The 19,016-nt window shown below is 39.4% G+C and overlaps 2 protein-coding genes across 9 annotated transcripts in view; one reads left to right on the plus strand and one right to left on the minus strand.

Moving 5' to 3' along the window:
- Positions 1–2,269: 2,269 nt before the first annotated feature.
- ric8a (RIC8 guanine nucleotide exchange factor A) lies at positions 2,270–17,503 on the minus strand. Its single transcript, XM_034587345.1, has 14 exons — positions 17,277–17,503; positions 13,364–13,411; positions 9,487–9,700; positions 9,103–9,248; positions 8,927–9,007; positions 8,552–8,651; positions 8,081–8,268; positions 6,936–7,030; positions 6,696–6,846; positions 5,815–5,910; positions 5,576–5,720; positions 4,992–5,136; positions 4,198–4,317; positions 2,270–3,122 (listed from the first exon to the last, which is right to left on the minus strand). The coding sequence occupies exons 1-14, from the start codon at positions 17,370–17,372 to the stop codon at positions 2,990–2,992; spliced, it is 1,758 nt and encodes a 585-aa protein (XP_034443236.1). The 5' UTR covers positions 17,373–17,503; the 3' UTR covers positions 2,270–2,989.
- Positions 17,504–18,582: 1,079 nt separating this feature from the next.
- Positions 18,583–19,016, plus strand: part of ppp6r3 (protein phosphatase 6, regulatory subunit 3) — a 28,382-nt gene continuing 27,948 nt past the window's right edge. For 5 of the 8 annotated variants that reach the window (XR_004614064.1, XM_034587335.1, XM_034587340.1 and 2 more), the window contains exon 1: positions 18,609–18,817. The gene's annotated coding sequence lies outside the window, so the exon portion shown is untranslated. Of the gene's footprint in view, positions 18,818–19,016 lie in introns of all 8 variants that reach the window. The other 3 variants (XM_034587338.1, XM_034587341.1, XM_034587339.1) reach the window with 3 other exon arrangements.

Here is a 19,016-nt window from a genome sequence, read left to right on the forward strand (position 1 = left end):
GTAACATAAGAATCACTGTATTCAGTCTATCGAAGTTTCAGGGTGGTTGTGGAGAGTGGTGCGTGTTTTGTGAGAGCAGACCTCGATGTTGTCAGCGACCTGAGCCTCCGTCTAATCCTGGGGTAGAGTTTATTTTCTACTGTCATGTTTATCTTTATAAATCTTGCACGCACAGGATATGTACAAAACTACATAAGCAAACAAAAACGTTATGAAAGTTATGAACAGAGTGTAAATCCATACAAATACTTATAATTATTAAAAAGTTGATTGAGTTGTGTCAAAATGTGTATTCTCTTGTTTTTGTTGTGATTCTGTTGTTTAATTTCTTCCTTCATTCAAGTTTGTAAAGTCTCAGAAAACAATCCTTATGTTAAACTGGGAGACTCGAAATAGAGAAGAAAAAGGCTGCAGTTTGATAATTTAATATTGGACCCAATGTTTGAGGGGCTCTCCCTGAAGCAGAGAGGAAAAGTTAGGATATACAGTATCTTGTGCTGCTTAGATTTCAACTATTTCTCACTTGCCACATTTATTGGACTAACCTGCTTGCATGCCACACATTAAATCTAATATGATAATTTTTTTACAACCCTTTTTTGTTTTTTACTTGATTTTGAGATTTACTTTCCTACCTACCCTTCTGGGTGTTTTTGCAGTATATTTGTTGAAGATACAGTAAGCAAAGGTTGGGATTCCTTTTACATTTTCTAAAGGTTCACGTCTGTGATGTATAAGTGAAGTGTGCTCTCTGTGTTTAGTAGTGAAATAAGCCTTCTGAAGGGGAAACTAAAATGACCACACATGTCTGGGACCCCATTTCTAAAACAGTGTGTAGGTTTCATACTAAAAAAGAGCACACAAAATCAAACGTGCATGAGTAGATCTGCCTCATATCCTGCCCTCTACACACCTACATTCAACCATAAATGGTCAATGCAAAGCACCTCATGAATGTCTGATGACACTGTATGGACAATTGCGCCTCTCCCTCTGATGCTTTCCCTGCTGCTCTCCACATTTAGTGAAAACATTCATCCATAAGTTAAACACCTTTAAGTTCATCTGTTATTTTATGATGTTGCATTAAGTGAACTTTTGTTTTGGATTTGCAACTGTGATGCTTGTAATGTGTTTCTCTTTTGTATTTTCTGATGTGTTGCTGTTGATAATTTGTTGTGTTTTTATTGGGTTCATCCACAACCATATGTTTGTGCATATCAATAAAAGCTCCCAGATAGTTCACAGCTTAAATCAAAAAAACATGTGATAGTGAAAGCTAATACACAAACTTTGTGAGTAAAATGTTGGTAACACATGGCTACAGAATATACCCAGACAATAGAAAAATCCACAGAAATCTATGTCTAGCTTTTCTATCAGTTATGCATCTCATTCAGGTACAGCCGGCAGGAGCAATTTGGGGGCTTGCATATTGGACGACCTTGGAATCGAACCAACGCTCTGCCAATTAGTGTACAACCTGCTCTAACTTCTGAGCCACCGAAGCTCATGAACGGAGAAAGCTGGTTTGTGTAAAACTGTATTTTACATGGTACACTTCAAAATATGACCTTTTATGATGATGGTGCAACAGTAAAAGTTAGCATCAAAAATATGACATGACATTTTTGTAATTTAAAGACATTTAATGTATAATACAGCCCATTATTATTGGCAGCTATACAACAACAATATAAATACAAAATATTATATGATGTGTTATAGATTACAGGCTCTTTCTTTTCATAAGAATATTTCATCTCCAGTCTAAAATTATGACATATCTGTCAGCAGTTTCACATCAAGTCTAAAAATAAAACATCTGAGGGGCTTTATGAAAAAGAACAGGCATCTAAAGTATTTCTTTTTTCTCCTCAAAAATAGCTGATTCCATCATCACAAACTGAGCAGCATCTCTTTGGCTTTCATACAGTTCCACTGCTCCCATGAGACGGGGAAATGACACATAATCTGAACATGAAAAGCTCCTATTAATGACAAACTAGTTTACACTGTGAAAGCACAACTGTTTTCTGCTGTTAATAGTTCTCTATGGAAAAGAAAATGTCAGTGAGGTTCGTGCAATACCCTGAGTAACAGTAACTGGGTGTTTGTGGAGAGGCATGGTGCTGTTGAGCTCATTCAGCTCTGTGCTGTGAGGAGGCACAGGAGTCTCAAAAGACACGGTCTCATAACCTCAACAAATCAGATCCAAATGATTGGGAAAACATGATCTCAGTGGTTTGGGAGTCAGGTGAGAAGTGTTGAATGAGCCCATAGTTGTTGTTTTTGTCTGCTGAAATAAATCACTTTGAACCATACAATCATACATCAACTCTGTGAGGCATTTAAGGTTCGGGTTTTGTGTCAGGGGGGTTTTGGGGCAAGGAATGGTCAACATAATGGATTACACAGCATACTGTATGTGTGCAGTTGACTGAGAAATACTAATGATCAGTCAAAGACTCAGAGAGCTCAGGTACACAAACACTTGAAGAGATACAAGAAGTCTACTTATAAAGTTAGACAAGCAGGTCATGAGCAAAAATGAGCAATAAATGATTCTTCTTGTTTGTTAGAAGCAAAGTCAACCCTGCTGAGTTGGACAGGAGCATGATTTAAACGACCATACTTAAGCTGTTTCTGTTTCTCTACCTTACAATTATGAAAATCAACTGGCTACATATACAACTCAGCCATTTACAATTTTTTGTCAAAAGGATGGTTTTGGACATGTACGTGTATAATTTCATATAGTCCCATTTTTGTAAAATCGTAAGTAATGAAACACGGGTTATTTGTATATGACAGAGAAGCACATAAAGCCAGTGATATTGTCCTTCAATCTGAATTTCATGCTGTGGTTTCACTTTGACTCAACTAATCCCAACTGTCCACCATGTGACACGTGAATGTTTTCAATAATCAAACTGCCAGGACTGACACAGGAGTTACAGCTATTTCTGTATTTATGCTTCTGTGCTTACTAAGCCTCATCTTCACTGCCTGGATCTTCTGGCTGGAACACAGGATTGTGTGTGAGGTTTTGTAGATCATCTGGAGTTATCTCTCTCATTTTCCCATCCATGCTGAGCTGCATAGGCTGGATCACATTGGTCCTGTCGAGAAAGGTGGTTCAAATGAAATAATGAGGGCATGTGTGAGTATAGATTGAACTAAGTCTGCAGCCCTGAGCAGTGAACACTGTGGCAGTATTAATTACTGAGAAAATGGCAGTAAGCGCAACTAAATACAAAACTGAGTGCATTCAACGTGATATTGCTCAAAGTTAAAGTAATTACAAATCCTGTTCATTTAATTGTGCTGTATGTACATTTTTACAGCCCCTGAACGTCATTTTGACACGAAACTGGCAGTGGGTGGTGGTGATGGTCGCTTGCCAAGAGCTTCAGCTGTTCTTGTCTCGTAAAGACAAGATATAATTTATCATCTGAGCAGAGTAAGTTCATCGGGACAGACTTGATGATTCAGTGACAGGCCAGCCATATTGGGGCTAGTTGGTTAGCATACTGACTTTAGTAGAAGCAGATCTGTTCCAGCTGATGCTCAGCAGGATACTGATGCTCTTAACCTTTTTCATCCTTACAAAGTTTTTATCTGGTTTATATCTTCTTCCTCACCACATGGAGCCATGTTACATCAAATGCAACAGGTCCACAGGTTAATTCATAACCTTGTTCATGTAGTTATAGAAAAATCACAGGTGTAATTACAGTTGTGTTCATGCATGGATACTATACTTTGGGAACTATATTTTGAATGTAGTCTATTTCTTTCATCCATCCATCCATTACCCATTATCCTTTGAGGGTGATGGGGGAGCTGAAGCCAATCACAGGACTAACATACTGAGAAACCGGTAACCTTCTTGCTATGAGGCAAGCACTGCACCACCATGCGGCCTTAGTCAATTTGTCTTTAGTTACAAATAAAACCAAATACACTTAACTTCAACTTAATCACTTAACATTTTGTGATTTTGTAAAGGGTGCACTCAGAATACTAAATGTAACTATTATTAGACTTTCTATCTAGAGTGGAGTGTAATCTGTTCTAACAGATCGTGTGTGTGTGTGTGTGTGTGTGTGTGTGTGTGTGTGTGTGTGTGTGTGTGTGTGTGTGTGTGTGTGTGTGTGTGCGTGTGTGTGTGTGTGTGTTTCAGCTTGTATTGACCTTGACAGTTTGTCAAACATCCTGACCAGCTTCATAGCTTCATATTCTTTCTGCTCCTCTGTCATTCCCTCCATGGGATCAGGCTGCTCCTCTTCCACAACTCCTGTTATTGGGTTTATACTGGAGACAAAAAAGAGCGAGACAGAAAGAAAATAAAAGAATAGAAAATAGCAAAGTTATTCAAATTCTAAGATCTCAGAGTTCAGACCTCATTTTACATTACACTCGCGTTAGTTTAACTGTGCCATGTTTCAAAAGGCTTGCATATGGTCACCTAATGAATCATGGGGGTGTTTTGGGTGTAACATGTAATTAACCAATCAGAATGACATCTCCCATTCAATGGTGTCACTTTGTATATGAGAAGGTCATCTGTGTGTGTAACAAGCTGAGTATTAGTTTGTGGTGCACCTGCCTATGCGGGTGCATATTACTATTTTGATAATGAATCTTTAAAAAACAATGAACTGTGCCACTGACTTCAGACAGGGTTTTGGTGGTCAACCACTTTTCACTGCCTCAAAGTAGCAATTCATTAACAATACACATGACCACAGCTCACTTTAAGACCAACACACCCATGGGTGCTCAGATGGATGCAATTGCATTTTCTATTTAAACAATGTGGGTGCTGGAGAGAGAAATGTCTTTAGTCTGTAAGACAGAGCCCAATAATTCAATGGTTACACTAAATGTTTAATACTTAAAGCTAGCAAATGTATTTTGGAAATGCTGCAATGAAACACACTAAATAAAGCACTGAGCTAAGGTGACAGTGTAGAGGTGGTACTGACTGAGCCTTGGCCTCTTTGTACTCCTCTGTCTCAGAGTCTTCATCTTCAGAGTAGATCCCAGAGTCTCTGCCCCCCCTCAACAGCCCTCTGGCAGCCAGGAGACCCGCAGCGTTACCATATCCAGTATACTTAATGAACCTTGACACTGAATTTTAAAAAAAGTTACTGTTAATACAGCAGAATTAAAAGACACCAATACAATGTCAAGAAAAGCAATCCAAGACGTCTCTGGTCAGAGAGCCCCAACCTCATCCAGCTACGATATTTACATCAGACATGAGGCTGATCTGAATTATGAGCCGATCGTTTAGGCTGCACTAGCTAAGATTTATATTCAGGGCACATGTTTTTATCTATGAAAAACCAGATCTCATGTCGGTAATTTCAACATTAGTACATGCACTGGTCAGAGAGTTTAACTCATAACAGAGTTGATAATAATAGAGTCATATTACATAGTTGTTCAACTGCATAGTTGATGAGTCGACATAGTCCATGTCGCAGTGAGCGATGAGCTTAAAGTCACTCATACAGAGAGTGACATGAATCATTAAAACAAACCATTAAAAATATATTTTCCTCACCACTTTCTTTGCAGAGCACAAAGAGGAATTCAGCTGCACAGTCCTTAACATCGGTGTCAATGTGTGTCATTATACGGACTAGTTTGTTCCTCAGAGCACTGCCCACCTCTGGTCTGTTTATCACATCACGCAGTGGAGGTAGCACCTAAACACACACACACATTAGCCGTCAAAACACCAACAGTGCTAATAATTACTCTCTTCATCGTGGATCTTATTCGCGTCAGTCCAGTACTGACCTTTGACCTGAGAAACTTCCTGGTCTCTCTATGGATGCGGCCGCTTTCGGTCAGCAAGTTCAGTGATGGGAGAAGGGTCTCTCTCAGTTTATGGCCCTGATTAAATGAAAAGCAAACATTTACAATTGTAGAATAAATACAACCAATCATCTGGACTCCGTGGATGCCGCTCAGAGAGCATACACTTCCACCAATGCTATTGCCCAAAACTTCTCCATTTAAAATAATGTGAAAAGAACATCAAATAAATTGTTCTCAAAGATGTATTTTATCTTTGAGGTAGTACTTATTACACTGATGTATTGTGAAGTTTTCATGATTCTGACAAGTTTTGTTGAAATTAATTTGATGATATGTGGAGCTTGTGTATTATATTGATACCATGGCTCCAACCCAATCACTACAGTCACACAATGCTAGCTTGATTTGTAATTTGGATTTTAAATCTTCGATCAAAACCCTATTGAATAAGAAAATTGGTTCTAATTGGTTACTTTCCACCACTGTCTATAAGGAACATGGTCCATTAGATCTTTCTAATATCAGTTAATAATTTAAAATACTGTCAGCTGCATTTGTCAGTAATCAAACGTATCCTAGACTGCTACACATTTTCACTGATTTGTTGTAACTTGTAGCAACCAGCTGGCATAGTATTCTAAACACAGACACATCAGTTAACACACAGCTCCACCTACTGACAGAGAGCCAGGCTCTGTTCAACAGTTTATTTCCTTTTACCTTCAAGAAGATAAGCAACTGTTAACCAGGCGGGTAACAAGCTATATCATATTATAGTAGCATATTTAATATATTACCTAATTTGATTAATATTTGTATTAATTTATATAGTGAGGAAGATACAAAAAGTCTTGTCTTACCCGGTCAAGTCTTTTCTCCATGAATTCCAGCAGCATGTTGACAGCATCCATGTTGACCCCCATATACTCAGTGGAGCCTTGTTGTACCTTTGGCATCAACAGCACATCCAGACAGGGCAGAGGGAGGTTACCTAACAGGTTAACAGTGTGGCTGGGGAAAAGAGGGATGGAGGGCAATGACTGTATGATTCAATGAACAGAGTGACAAAGACAACAGATGTAAGGTTTGTGATGTTCTACCTGTGGAACTCCTCAGTCCTCTCCTCTCCATCAGCATGGCTCATTAGACAGTGTCTCAGTATGGCTCCCAAATGTCTGTACTCTGCCGTCTCCTCCTTCACACACACACACACACACACACACACACACACACACACACACACACACACACACACACACACACACACACACACACACACACACACACACACACACACACACACACACACACACACACACACACACACACACGTTACAGTTACACATGTCTCGTTCGCATGGTCTGAAGTGGAAGCCTTTCACTGTAAATGTGTATATTTTCAGTGTATTTGTGTGTAACAGACAGAGGGAGCTGACTAATCTATGTTGTTGGGTTCCAATGGAAACAGAAAAATGTTTGAAATATTCAAAAGAAAGGCATAAACATTTTCAACACACACAAGACCAGCAGCTAGGGGGTTCTTTCCCTGACTTTTGGTTTGGGATGAAAAGTCTCAACAACCATAGGATGAAAATAAAAAATTCAATGTCTCCTGAGAATAAATCTAATTATTCTGTCTGTGATGATCCCAGACCCTTGCTCTCACAGCACCAACAGGTCTGTGTTTTCATGTATACCATGAAATATCTTAAAATGTCTGCTTGATGGATTGGTTGGATGGATTGTTGGCACTCATGCCCCCCTCAGCATGAGTTGTAGTTGGCGTTGGTGATCCTTTGACTGTCCCTCTAGTGCCACCATCAGGTCAAAGTTGCACTTTGTGGCCAAATACTTAAAAATAATAACAAATCAAATCCGCCTCAGCTCAAATACATTTTTAGTGTCAATTAGCATGTAAATAACTGTAAGTACATTTAACAGTGAGGGAAGGCCTCACAGAGTTTAGCCAGATGTCCCAAGAGAATGAATGAATTTGATATAACTGTAGCTGTTCTGGATAGTTATTACACAACAAGCCTGGGAAATATGACAGTGTTGTATCTTTATGGGTTCATTCACATAAAATAAAAATGGCTGCAGGTCTTTCTGAAATAAGTAATTCTATTAATGTACAGTAAGTTAGCTACTAAATGCAATTACTATATAATATTCAGAATTGTTAGTATTATATTAATAACAACATGACAAAAACTACATAATAAAGACATGTACTTTTCTTCAATACCTCGTCAACCTTACGCCTTGCAGTGTCAAACGTGACGTTGAATAGTATTTTCAGAATTTCCATGGCTAGTTCTATTTGTTCCCGGCTCAGAGGGGGTAGTTCTTCAGGTGGGACGTCCTCTGATCCTGCTCTGGCCGTCTCCAATGTGTCTGGCCAACACAGGCCTAGTGTCACATCCAACTGGTTGCCTAGAACACACAGGAGGAGAAGTTGCCAACGTATTCGCTTTGTACCTTCCTCTTATGGAATCCTTTCCTCCTTGAAAGAACTTGTCAATTTATGTGCGATGATTTTTCATTTGTCTTGTTATTGCTTTATAAAAATCCTAGGTATTACAGACACTGGAGACCTGCAAGGTGAGTTACATTGCGCCATTGGTTAACTTGGAGACTGGTAACCTAGAGATGATGATGGCCACTAGATCAGTAGTTACAGAGGGAGGATATAGTGGTTACACATGAAATCAGTTACCTAGCAGACTGATGCCATGAAGCTCCTGTGCTAGCTGTGCCCTGACATCTACCCTGAGGGCAGTCAGCAGAAAGGTGAGGCGCAAGTCAAAGAACCGCACCTGGACAGAGAGAGCACACACGGACACAAACCTCAGTGCTTATTTGGTACCAGCTGGAGGGTATCTGCTGCACAGAGTATCATTAAGTGTAGTGTTCTATGTAGTGTGACAAATATTTTTCATAAACAACATTGAAGCTTCAAACAACCTGGCAGTTCATGCAGACACACACAAAAGCATAGAATTAGCGCACTATTATTATGAGTGCTCTGGTTTTGAGGCTACAGATGTCAACAAAGTCAACATGAAGAAATGTAGCTAACTGACATCCATACCTCGTGGTTCCAGATGGAATCATGACACTGTTTCAGCCTCTCTGACAAGCCCTTTATCAGCTGCAGATCTGCTGCGATGACCTGCCAACCACCCATCCAAGTACAGGTTTTAGATTGTCACCAACACAATCTGAAGTTTTCATGTAAATGTGCAAAGAGAAATACAGCACACTGACCTGTCCCGTCTCGTTGTGTAGCAGGATGTTACATATGGACTTGAGAGCCTCGACAATCACTTCCTGGTCAGGACTTTCTGACGGAGGGGACGCTCCCTTCATCAACTCACTCGACACTTCCTCTGCATCTTCCCCCTCACCCTCGACTAGAAAGAATTAATGCCAAAGTCCAGTAGTGAAGCAGACACATCCTGTATTTAGACTGTGTTTAGTTGAAATGCCCATGGGAAGATTTGAGGAACAGAGGATGAACTTTGTTCTTTTTTTTGTTTAGTAATTCCAAAACAAATTTATGCTGTAGGGGCTAAAAAGGAGAAACAATACAATAGTTACACTGCAAAAAAAATCTTTAAAAGTGCAAACGTGGTTGGCAGCAGGGCTTACCTTGGCCCTCCATCGGATTGCTGTGGGCATGTGTGGCAGTGCTGGCAACAGTGATGCCAGCGTAGCGGGCAAGAGTAGACATGGCAGAGCGATTGATGAAGGGGTCCAGGCAGTCTTTGTCTCTGGTCAGGATGCGAAGCGTTTCTAGACATGCCAGCTGACAGGACGGCTGCAACTCCCTATTGAGGAAACCGAGCACCAACTCCCCCAGACGCTGTGTCACACAACAAACAAATCAAGTCACACCTGTATTCATGGAAGCATAGAAGGAAATAGGTGATTAAACATAGCAGTTTCACCCATACAATGTAATGAACACTGGACTGAAGCTGCTGCTTGTCTCAATACTGTACATAAAGTGTATTGAGTATTTTCCATGGCTGAGATGCTCTTTGATTTAATTTCACTCATGACTACTTTAGCTTTTGTACAAGTAGTTGTGACTCTGCCGTTAAAGGACAGTTTGTCAAAGTCCTATGTCTCCTGGCTAACGAGGTGAGTGGCAGCTAATCCTGGCTCTGATAAATGCGTCTGCTAAGCTCATCTTGCTAATATGTTCCTACAGTCTATTTGCAGGTGTATGCTCCATGTGTGCACGTTTGTTGGATAAAGAAAGCACGCAATGACACATAAGCTGCACTTGACCTATGTTAAAGCCTGAACTTTGAACTAATTTACTTTTCTTTTTTCCTAAGGACCATAGTTTTAATCTTATGCTCTCTATAGCTAAACTGAACAACAACATCAAGGTTTACTTTGTGAAGCTGTTGCTTTGCTGCTCTGTCAGAGACTGAATGTGGTCTGTATTTATAAAGCACTTTTCGAGTCTAGTCTTGATGACCACTCAAAGCGCTTTATAGTTTATTGCCATTCACCAATTCACACACACACTCATACAGTGCATCTATGGGCAGCACTTTTTCTATGAGGGGCAATTGTCTACCTCCTCAGTCACAGCCGCCCCCAGAGACATTAGACCCAAAACAGTCACAAATGTGTGTTAAATCATCAAAAAATTTAAAATAGGATTTACAAATGTGTAAAATTTTAGAATAATTTGGGGTACTCATAAATGCATGTTCCAATCCACAGCCTAACACCAAGCAATTAGGAACCCAGGTTAAACTTTACAACGTTTATTTTACAAATGGACAAATCACAACCTGAATAAATATGAATGTGTTACTTCTACTATTACTTTTAGATTAACTTCAACTTCATTGATCTGATCATTTTTGCTTTTGTTGTGTCACAGTCTGCTCCTCCAGTAGAATTTAGTTTTCTCGTAGAACCCCATGACCCCCTGGACTGACAGTTTTCCCTGAAGCTGCTTGCTAAATCTACCCCTTTTTAAACCATATGTAGGCTATAGTCCATAGTTGGGACATGTATGTCTTCAAAAGAAGAGTTTGTCTATCTCAACAATTTAAAAACACAAAGTCACCAGAAGCCCATAAAGACATATAAAATAAATGTCACAAATCTTACACATTTGTTTACACATGAAGCTTTTCCAGAGCAAAAATGATCCGATCTGTGAAGTTGAAAAATACGAACATGCATATGTAAATCTGTTTTACATGTTTTCAAATTGCTTGGTATTTCTGTGTGTGGATTGGAACACATTTGTGAGTACTCAAAATTATGCAAATTGTACAGGTGTATATCTTATTTTTCATTTGTAGATTGTGAAACACACATTTGTGGCCATTTTGAGTGTCATTCTTCTCAATAGGTACTTGGTAATTTCCGAACTAAGTAGATTCAGTGTTTAGTGCTCTAACCTGTTAATCACCTTAATCGGTTAAGTGGTCATTTGCATCAGAACAGAATGAAGACTTAGTGGAAGTTCTGGTTAGTATAAGGCTGTGAATGAAATTTAACCTTTTTATAGTCTGGACTGAAAATCATATTTGTGTTCATGTATAGTAAATGATCAGAATAACCTATTAGCTCCAGTTTATGTGTAATTAATTAATTAATGCTGCAGCAAGAAAATCACTTCATCTGATCAATGTATAAAGGACGTGACAGATTTATTCTATAATCTTTGAGTTCTGTTAGCTTCCAGTCTGCTGTTATGAGAGATTCCAGGATGTGCTTTTATTCTGGTTTGATTATTTATATTTATCACTGACCGTCTGAACTGATTAAGCAAAGCATACTGATCTGATGTGTACATCTACTGACTAACACCCAGAGTTGGATTTAGTTTGATATCGCTGATATTCAAAATAAAATGGTACACCCTCTTGGGAACATAAATGTACTCCAACATTTCTGTTTATTGAGGACCATGTCATCATAAATGTTGAGGCAGTCATGAGGCAGTATTTTTTGTATGTCCTCTGCATGTGTGCTTTTCTAACACACCCTCCTTATGTTGAGATGGAGGTCTGGCTACATTACTCATCCTGGTTCACTGCACCACACCTTCCAATAGTTCCCTTCTTTCACTGACACCTCCATGTCTTTATATACACCTCCATTGAGTTTCTGGTTATAGTATTAGGTCCAGAACGCATTCATTGAGAATGTGCTCTCACATTTACATTTATTTTGTACCACTCAGTGGTTAGGTTGAACTGAGGGTAATGAACCATACATTTTTTATTGAGTGGGACTGAATGAGATTTTAGTCCTGGAACCACCCTCACTGAGAGTCACTCTGCCCAAAAAATCCTGTAAGACCACAAAAATCCAAACGTGGAACACTAACCATAGAAACCGTTTATATTGCCCTAGTTTTCAAGTGAACTGAAAAAAATACGAAACAGTTCAAACTGGCACCAAAACCAGTGAATGCTTTAAGTTTCAGTCTCTGTTTCACACCTGTCTGATGGAACACATTCACTCCTATTTCAGTCACTCTCTGTCTCATCGGGCCACATAGCTGCTCATGTGTTAAGGCATGGTTATGCTTTCCATATGGGGTTTGATAAAGTTGCATTGAAAAGCATCTGCATCCTCGTAGTGAGAGAACATGCACAGACAGGCAGTGTGATGCTGCCGGTGTGTCACTGTGGCCGGGCTGACACTCGTAATTTCAGCCTTGATAACTCTGAACTGAAGTGAATGAAACAAGTCAAATGCATTCACAATATTGCCATTAGCAGCCAACTCTACAACTGACAAAGGTTATCTGAGTTTGTCAGATGTCAGCTGCATTGGTTTATTGGTGCATTAGTTTCTTAAATGTCAACGGATGCCCGTCGTGTCTAACTTCAGCAATTTAATAAATAGTATATTTACATTTGTGTTAGCACTCAGTTAAGTAACATCTCACTACAGAGCCTCAGAAATAAGATGAAAAAATACACAAGATTCTCTGTCACCTTGTTTGAACATACAGACAAACAACATTCCACTGACATTTGTTCACTGACATTTGAATTCCCCTCCTATCATTTGCTTTCTGTAATAAATTCCTGTCACCAGGACCTCATCTACCTTTTCATTTCTGGTTTAAGGGAATTAAACTACATTTGGATTTAAAAATCTGCATTACAGTACATTGTAGATAAACAGTGGGATCTCTCTCTCTCTCTCTCTCTCTCTCTCTCTCTCTCTCTCTCTCTCTCTCTCTCTCTCTCTCTCTCTCTCTCTCTCTCTCTCTCTCTCATTGAGAGTAAGAGCATACACATGTTAGTTATTCCATATTCATACCTTTTGTAACTCCCCTTCCTAGAGCACCGGGAATGCACACACAAGGAGAGACAGATGATACAGAGGAGGTGAGAGCGATAATAAATAACCATGTGTTCTTTTACTGGTGACATAAAGTTAGACATTTTATTACAAAATTTAAAGCTTCAAAGCTCTTAAGAATTCATGCAACTCTTTCATTGTCTAACATCAAGTACATTAACAGTCATACCTCTCTTTCATGCTCCTCTTCCCTGCTGAATGTAAAGCATTGGTCCATCTGAAGAGAAGGCACAAAAAAAAGTGTGAGGTAGAGGATATTCTAAAGGAGGAAGAGACAAGAGGAAGAGAACAGTACAGAAGAGGAAGAGAGGGAAAAGCAGGGGAAGAATAAGAAAACATAAACTTTTAAGACCTTAAAACAAAGAGGTAATCATAAATCATGATGGCGAATTGTGACAATCCTCTAACGGAGGAGGGTGGGGTCTCTTTTTCAAACTGAAGACTGCTATTCACATGTACTGTCCAATCAACAGTGTCCTTTAACCATGTCCACTATCCAGCTCGGACATATCCAGTCACTGTTGTGAAGATTGGCTTCTTGAATCTCCACTGAAATGTTTACCAAGGAATCCTGAACATTTCAAACCAAAACTAATGTTTTTTTCAATAAAGCAAAAGCATTCAACAGTTCGAAAACCAATTTTTTTTTAGGTTTGTTGGTTGTTATTATTGTTTATTTATATAGCTTATAAAGTGTTAATGACCAGTCAAAGCTTTTTAAAGTACAGTTTTGCCATTCACACACATTCATACAGTGCATCAAAGTGTGGCTGAGGGGTAGAGCGGTCGTCCTCCAACCTGAAGGTCGGCAGTTCGATCCCCAGTCTTCTCCATCTGCATGCCGAAGTGTCCTTGGGCAAGATGCTGAACCCTGAATTGCCCCTCATAGAACAACAAAGTGCTGCTAATAGATGCACTGTATGAATGTGTGTGTGAATGTAAGTGTACCGTAAAGAGCTTTGAGTGGTCATCAACACTAGAAAAGTATAAATACAAAACCATTTACCATTCCTCTATCACACATCAGTCACACTCTGCCGGCATAACCATCAGGGGCAATTTAGGGTTCGCTGTCATGCTCAAGGACACTTCGAACCACTGACATTGTTGTTAGAGGATGATTTGCTCTATGTCCTGAGCAACAGCTGCCCTAAAGGGGCAGTAGGGGGCGCTATAATGAACAAATTACATGTAATTACAATAAACAAACCCTAAAACTACTCCCAGATAGTAATGGCATGAAAGATGGTTCCATCTCGAAAATGTCCAGTCATATAGGTCAAGTAGTAATACTAGTAGGTAGTTTAAAGCTTATATATCTCTTACAATTAATGAGGTGTGGTGGATGGTTTGTATTTAAATTGCGTTTTTCTAGTCTTGATGACCACTCAAAGCGCTTTACAGTACAGTTTATTGCCTTTCACCCATTCACACACACATTCATACAATGCATCTCTAGGAAGCACTTTTTCCATGAGGTGCAATATGGGGTTCAGTTTCCTACCCAAGGCCATCGGCATGCAGATGGGGACGACTGCTCTACCTCCTCAGCCTCATATTAGCATTCTCTTCGGGCGGTGTAAATATCTGCAAAATGCTCACTTTGTCTGTCTGCTGTTTGGTGCTGAGCAAATAGTTTTTATAGTGTGTTAATCAGAGCTCAGCTGATATATATGTTATTGTCAAGCTGCAAAACCTCAACAATGAGATAATAGATAATAATAATTTTTTTAAACTGTAGAACAGAGGGCAACTGAAGAGTTAGATAATTGTTTTTGGACTTGATCCACTGTTGATGTAAGGCAGGGGAAGGGTAACCTTTTTCCAATCAAATGGTCATTTCGATGTTTTTATTCCTTCAAGGGTCCTATCAATGAAACTAAGCTTGCTATCAATCTGACACATACACATACAAACATGGCTAATCCACACCTTCCAGCCAATCAGAATCTAGAAATATTGGTGGTATAGTTATTATATAATTGAGGTATTGTTATAAGTGCAACTTTAACAATGTACATGTTAAAAGTAAATTCCCACACTGTGTATTATATATATATGGCTTCTGATGTTAGGACTGTTTCTGAAAAGTTTAGAAAAGATTTTGAACATTTATGCTAAAACAGTAAAGGGGGGGCGGCTCTAACTAGAAGGTCGGCGGTTCAATCCCAGTCTTTCCCATCGGCATGCCAAAATGTCCTTTGGCAAGATATAGAAAAACGTTGTATGAATGTGTGTGTGAATGGGTGAAAGAGCTTTAAGTGGTCATCAAGTCTAGAAAAGCAATATATAAATACAGACCTTTTACCATTTAAAGAAATACTTCAAGATAAAACCATAAATAAAAGTAACCAGCACAGGCAAACAGCAGAGCATAGTGAGGAAAGGATATTGCAGATCGTGCAGCTCTCCTTTAACACTAAGCTCCTCTTTAGTAGAGTAGGATTTGACTTGGCTGTAGAAGTCTCTATTTGTGCATCAGAGAACATAATCCTATTGCCTTTGAGATCAACTCCCACACAGCTAAAAGCTCTGCCACAGAGAGAGCCATGCAGCATTGCTCACCTGGGTTAGCAAACAGCATTTTGTGAAACGCAAGGGCATTAAACTCTTGGGAAGAAGTTGCTATTTAGCAGACATAGTGAAATTAATCAGATGCACATTTTTCAAACCAGCCAAATAGTTTTCATCCTCAAAGTCTTCTGTCTCGAAAAACTGAAAAATACCATATGAAGCCTCGTCTTCATTCCTGCCCATGTAGACGAGGACCAAAAACAGCCATTGGTGCTTGACAGTTGGTGAGAGCCTCAGATAAAGTCACTGTTTTTACCAACGTCATGAACTAGTAGGTAGTTGGTTGGGATTATGCACTCCCAGTCTAAAGTTTGTTGTGTTGCTAGAGGTGGTAGGGCCATAGGTCGCCTGAAGGGAAGACCTGTGGACAATATTCAGATCGGAAAAAAGTACTGCCCCAGTGGAATTAGCCCCTATGACTGGTGGACGACCCAACTTTGATTTCACAGGTGGCCCTAAATACTAAAATGTAGCATTACAGAAGTAGAAGAATGCTATAAATCAGTAACCCAACCCCTAGTCCGCATGCTGAAGTGTCCTTTGGCAAGATACTGAGCCCCAAATTGCCCCTTTTTCTTTTGTTAATGGGTGAATTTAAAACTGTACTGTAAAGTGCTTCGAGTGGTCATCAAGACTAGAAAAGCTATTTAAATACAGTCCCATTTACCATTTACCAAATAACACTACTGCTCAATTTTCTACAACATTCTTCATGGGCCATACAAAATATTTAGAAAATGTTTTACAAATTTGTAATAGTTTTAATAGTGTATTTTTTATTGATGTGAATCGCTTAGTGATTTTGTATCTGCGAAAGGTATTATACAATTACTCTTCACAACTTTTATTTTCTTGATACTCACCATGATGCTTGTCAGCTGTGAAACACAACACAATGCATGTTTCTTTCACTCTGACCTGAGAGGCATCCAGTCAGAAGGGACTGAAGAACATTTGCCTTTAAATGGATGGTTTTACCGTGGTGTTCAGGTGGTTGTGAGAGTGCTGCTGGCTAACGGCTACATTGACACTAATGTTACTGTTTTATGCTATTTCTTTTCCTTTATCTCAATAAAAATAATAGCTGTCATGAGAATTTTTGTATTTCTAACTTGCCTTTTTTTGTTTTTATGAATTATTCTACTGTCAAGTTAACATTCAGGTAAACTATTTAAAAATTAGAGTAAATGCTGCAGACTTAAAAAAAATCATTCTATGAAATCTATTGCTGTTAAGAATGTACCTAATATATATAGATACTCATATTTTGTATGTGTTAACATGTTTTCTGTTACTCCCCAACACTGTATGACTTAGAAAAATCCAGTCCTAATGAGGATAATGTGAGCATCCATGACCTTAACTGAACATGTATTTTTTGAGCTAAACACATAAAGCGAGGACAGAAGCTGCTTGCGTAAAACAGACAACATGTACATCACATTAATGTATACATTTAAGATTAACTTGATGTTTCGCTGCAGAGATGCAGTTGGGCTCGTGTTTACCTCCTTGGTGTAGCTCTGTAGAGCAGTCAGAGCGGTGTCCTGCTCTCCCGTCTCCATCTGCTCTAAGATGGCACTTAAATCCATTTTCATCGCCATAGAACTGAGGCTTCCTCCTGGATTCACGCTCAGAGCACAAGTGTGTTTGTCCTCAGCGTGTGTGTACAAGCTATGATTTGACACCACCCACAGATGACTGCATGATGCCTGGATCCCTGCCTGCCAGAGAGAGAGAGAGAGAGAGAGAGAGAGAGAGAGAGAGAGAGAGAGAGAGAGAGAGAGATTAACCTTGGATTTGTTCAAAACTGATGCTGCGTTCAAGAGTCCTGGAGAGTGACGGACAAAACCCATCTCCTGAATAACGAAAGGATATACAGTATCTGTACTTATAATCATATACTAATAATATTAGTAAGTATACATAATATGTACACTGGCTGTCATGTGAACAAAAGAATCCGTCCCTCTTCGACCTATAATTCCTCTCCTTTACATTTGAGTGGAAAATGTACTTTCTTTCTTTTTTCATTATTTTTCATATGGTTATTGTTCGACAATGAATTATAACATACAGTTATGGTAAATAGTGGTCTGCCTAATGTATTACACATATGATAAAAAAGGGTGGTCCTGAGGGTCTGAACCAAAACACAACAACTTGCTTCGTAGTACAGGCCCCGTTTCCAAAGTCCTTATTCTTTAAAGTCACAAAGTCATGATATGATGAAACCATATCGAGAACTGCATCGTATAAATGTGTTTAAACTCTCAGGGCCACAAGTACTGATTTTCGGTAAACATAATCACAGTTTTCAATAGGGGATTCAATTATTTTTTTTAATTATTATTATATAATAGAATTTATCCAAATAAGATTTAAAAATTGTATTGCTTGTTGGACTAAACCAAAGGGGTAAATCATCTCAAAATATGTGCGTGATCTATGATGACCCATCACCGTTTATTTTCTAAAGTAGACAAGGGCGTGTTGGCAATGTGCGGGTGTGTTCGATTCATAATCCAAAGCAAATGTACGGGCGGGGTTAATGTTATACATTCGACAAATATCATCCAAATAGCATTGTATGACAAAGCAAATAAATTGTTATAATTCTTAACTTCTTCTGTTGCTACAGGATTTTTAAGAAATGTATAGAGACGATCACAGTATAAACTCCACTCTTCCGGGCTACACGAGATCAGTACTACGATTTGAATGACGCTTTGATTTGACACGCGCTGTAGCAAATCAAACGTCAAGGCGGGGTTTGGGCGATGGGATTACAGCCAATAGCGTTGCTGTGACTATCTGAGTGACAGAAGCTGCAGCTGTAGTGGGGGAAGGGGTAGCTGAAGTTGACGAAACCGCCATCTTGAAAAGTGCCCTCTGATGATCTACCGTTTCGCGCCTGTCAGAATCACTTTTAAACGCTTTTTTCCCCCACTGGGGTTCCGTGTTAGCTCAGCGTTCGTCTTCTAAAGGCACGGGGCTAATGGCAAGATAAGCCACATGCTGGAGACTCTCCGTTTACCGTTGTCTATCGGTAAGTACACTTGCTAGCCCATGCACTTGGTTGGTGCTGAAGAGACGATTAGCCAGTAGTCTTCTGATAGCCCGCTAGCGTTAGCAAGAAGCATACTTGGCCATCTTAACATTGCGCTGTCAGACACTTGGTGAACCTCTAGCTAGGACATGGGTAATGTTAACATTACATTTCAGTTCCAACATGTACCGTGAAGCCG

This window comes from Hippoglossus hippoglossus, chromosome 6, assembly GCF_009819705.1.
Source record: "Hippoglossus hippoglossus isolate fHipHip1 chromosome 6, fHipHip1.pri, whole genome shotgun sequence".
NCBI lineage: Eukaryota > Metazoa > Chordata > Actinopteri > Pleuronectiformes > Pleuronectidae > Hippoglossus > Hippoglossus hippoglossus.

Bases quoted from the DNA above. Each gene is read 5' to 3' on its own strand.
- ric8a (XM_034587345.1), bottom strand. From the start codon at position 17,372: ATGGCGATGAAAATGGATTTAAGTGCCATCTTAGAGCAGATGGAGACG. The intron at 8,269-8,551 runs GTAACTGATTTC...TGTGTGTTCTAG, and splicing joins TCATGGCATCAGTCTGCTAG to GCAACCAGTTGGATGTGACA. The intron at 5,137-5,575 runs GTGAGGAAAATA...TTTAAAATTCAG, and splicing joins TGTGCTCTGCAAAGAAAGTG to TGTCAAGGTTCATTAAGTAT.